Below are 2591 nucleotides of genomic sequence, written 5' to 3'. Positions count from 1 at the left end.
ATGTTTTTTACTAATCAAACTCAGTTAAACACCACTGTAAGTCTGCAGCGTGAGGGGCTTGTGGGGATACTGACAACTTCCATCATGACAACACTGCAGTGCGCCGTGTTTCTCTTCATCAACATGACCATGTTGTACACTTTGAGAAGCAAACAGGTGTTTCGGGAGACGTCTCGATTTATTCTGCTGTTTAACCTTCTCTTTGCAGACACTGTCCAGCTGGCACAAAGTCAGTCCATGTTTCTGCTGTCTTCTTTTAGATTGACGCTGTTGTATCCTGTCTGTGCTGCTCTAACAGCTTTCAGCAGTTTAACGCTCTCTGCCTCTATTGTTACACTGGTGATTATGTGTTTAGAAAGGTACGTCGCTGTATGCTATCCTTTGAGACACGGTGCCATCATCACTATCAGAAACACAGGAGTGGTTATCTGTGTTATTTGGTGTGTCAGCTCATTACACGTCATTGCACAATTAAGTTTAATGTTAAAGTTTTCTTTCCAAGACCTGCAGCACGAAGAGATGATGGATTTTTGTGGGAAAGAGAGTGTGTTTCTCGATCCGGTGTCTGCCCTTTATGACAGAGCTTTCACTTATTTTCTGTTTGTGCTCGGAGGTGTAACTGTCACTTTCTCCTACACTGGGATCATTGTAGCAGCTCACTCTGCCTCCACTGACAAAGCATCAGCCAGCAAGGCTCGACGGACCCTGCTGCTGCATCTGCTGCAAATGGGCCTGACAATGTCCTCAACAATATACAACTCGTTGATTATAGCCATCTCAAAGAATCTGGGGAGAGTTGAAGCTGTGCGTGTCCAGGTCTTTCTTTATATTTGTATAATTGTTCTTCCCAAATGTCTGAGTTCCCTCATCTACGGCCTCAGAGACCAGACTATCAGACCCGTCCTCATGTTGAATCTTAGCTGTCAGTGGAGAGGCTCAGGTTTAAAACCTGCTGTGCAAACCGAGAGAAAAATCAAAGTTCTGGTTAATTAATGTCTGTGAATGTTGTTTAATCAATCAATCAAATTTTATTTGTAGTGCACATTTCAGCAGCAAGACACTTCGAAGTGCTTTACATCGTATCAGACACAGAAACACAAAGCAACATTTAGTGTGTTCAGCATCAATTTTCAAAGAAAAAATTGAAAAAATTGATTCAAATATTACACAAACATGTTTTTGTAATATTTGAATTATATTCTAATAGTTAAATGTATTATTCACTGCTTTACATGTTTCTCTGTAATTTTGTACTGTAGTTATACCACATGTAACACTGGAAGGAGTGAAATTTTGCTGTCATTAATATGTGCATTTTTAGCATTGTCAGACTGTTTAAGGCTTAAAAAAACTAATTTATAAAGTAATTTTATTCTATACATTACGGTGTGACATCTGTTATAAATCTATAGTTCAATTAACTCATCACTGCATTGAAAGCTTACATACAGTCTTAAAAATGTTTTTGATTTAATTTAGAAAACACTTTCTTAAACAAAACATTTTTTGACATTAGGTGTGTCGTATGATTGTGAAAGGAAGTGAGATTTCAGTTCAGTTCAATAACACTTCAGGTCCAATGTTGGGAATGTTGTTAAATGTTGTAACTCGTATCATCCAAGTTTCATGGAGTTGTACAGGAACACATGAACGTCCGTATTAAAGCACTTATGAAGAAGCTCTGACTGAAGATACTGTTTTATAACCGTCTCCTGAGGAGAATACTCAGGATGGTCCATGTTCTTCATTTATACGTGACACAGGATCCAGGCAACATGTTCTAGTATATTATCAGTGAGAGAACCAATTCAGAGTGAAAATGAAACCATCCCCTGAGGAGCTCATATGCTGCTGACCACCTGCTTAGACAGGTGAATATTGTGAGCAGCTCATACATAAGAGTGATTGACACTGGTGAAACATACATCCTGGCTGTGATTGGTTGTTTCTTACTGGGAGTGGTGCATTTCTGCAGTTGGACCACCAGGAGGAGCCAGAGGAGTTCAGGGTAGAAAATGAGAGATTATCTCTCATTTTCTACTGTCAAGCCAAAATTAACAGTTTTAAAAACTATATACAAAATATTTTCATAAAGGTTACCTACAGTAACTTCACGTTTTCAGACGATGCCGTTATTCAGAGTCTCTTAACAGAGAATCCCGACAGTCATAAAGCTGCTGTAGATAAGTTTGTTCTATGGTGTGCAGATAAACACCTCCAAAACTGTTGAATTATTTCTGGATCCTAAATCAATAAGTGACCAGAGTCCCACAGCGATACATGTTGCATCTTTTAAATATTTCGGTTTGTACGTAGACGGCGATCTGAGCTGGCAGACACATGTGACAAATATATGTGCAAAGGTTCACCAGCGTCTCTATTTTCTTAGTCGACTTCGATTCTGTGGCGTTTCTAAAACGATGATGTTGATCTTTTATAGGGCAACCGTCGAGTCCATCCTTAGATATGGTGTTACTGGGTGGTTTGGAAATCTTACTGTTGAATTAAAAACTCAAATTCAAAGTCTGGTGAAGATGGCCAGTAAGATTATCAACACTCTGGATCTGTCTTCCCCACAGCACCTGTTTGAG

General features: G+C 39.2%; 1 protein-coding gene across 1 annotated transcript; it reads left to right on the top strand.

Annotated features, from left to right (window-relative positions):
• Positions 1 to 993, top strand: LOC122845286 (odorant receptor 131-2-like). The gene has a single exon (XM_044141494.1). The coding sequence runs from the start codon at positions 1 to 3 to the stop codon at positions 991 to 993; it is 993 nt and encodes a 330-aa protein (XP_043997429.1).
• The last annotated feature ends 1598 nt before the right edge of the window (positions 994 to 2591 follow it).

Source organism: Gambusia affinis, linkage group LG15 (assembly GCF_019740435.1).
Source record: "Gambusia affinis linkage group LG15, SWU_Gaff_1.0, whole genome shotgun sequence".
NCBI lineage: Eukaryota > Metazoa > Chordata > Actinopteri > Cyprinodontiformes > Poeciliidae > Gambusia > Gambusia affinis.
The sequence above is the reverse complement of the archived record's forward strand: the minus strand, read 5'-3'. Positions and strand labels throughout refer to the sequence as shown.

Bases quoted from the DNA above. Each gene is read 5' to 3' on its own strand.
- LOC122845286 (XM_044141494.1), top strand. From the start codon at position 1: ATGTTTTTTACTAATCAAACTCAGTTAAACACCACTGTAAGTCTGCAG.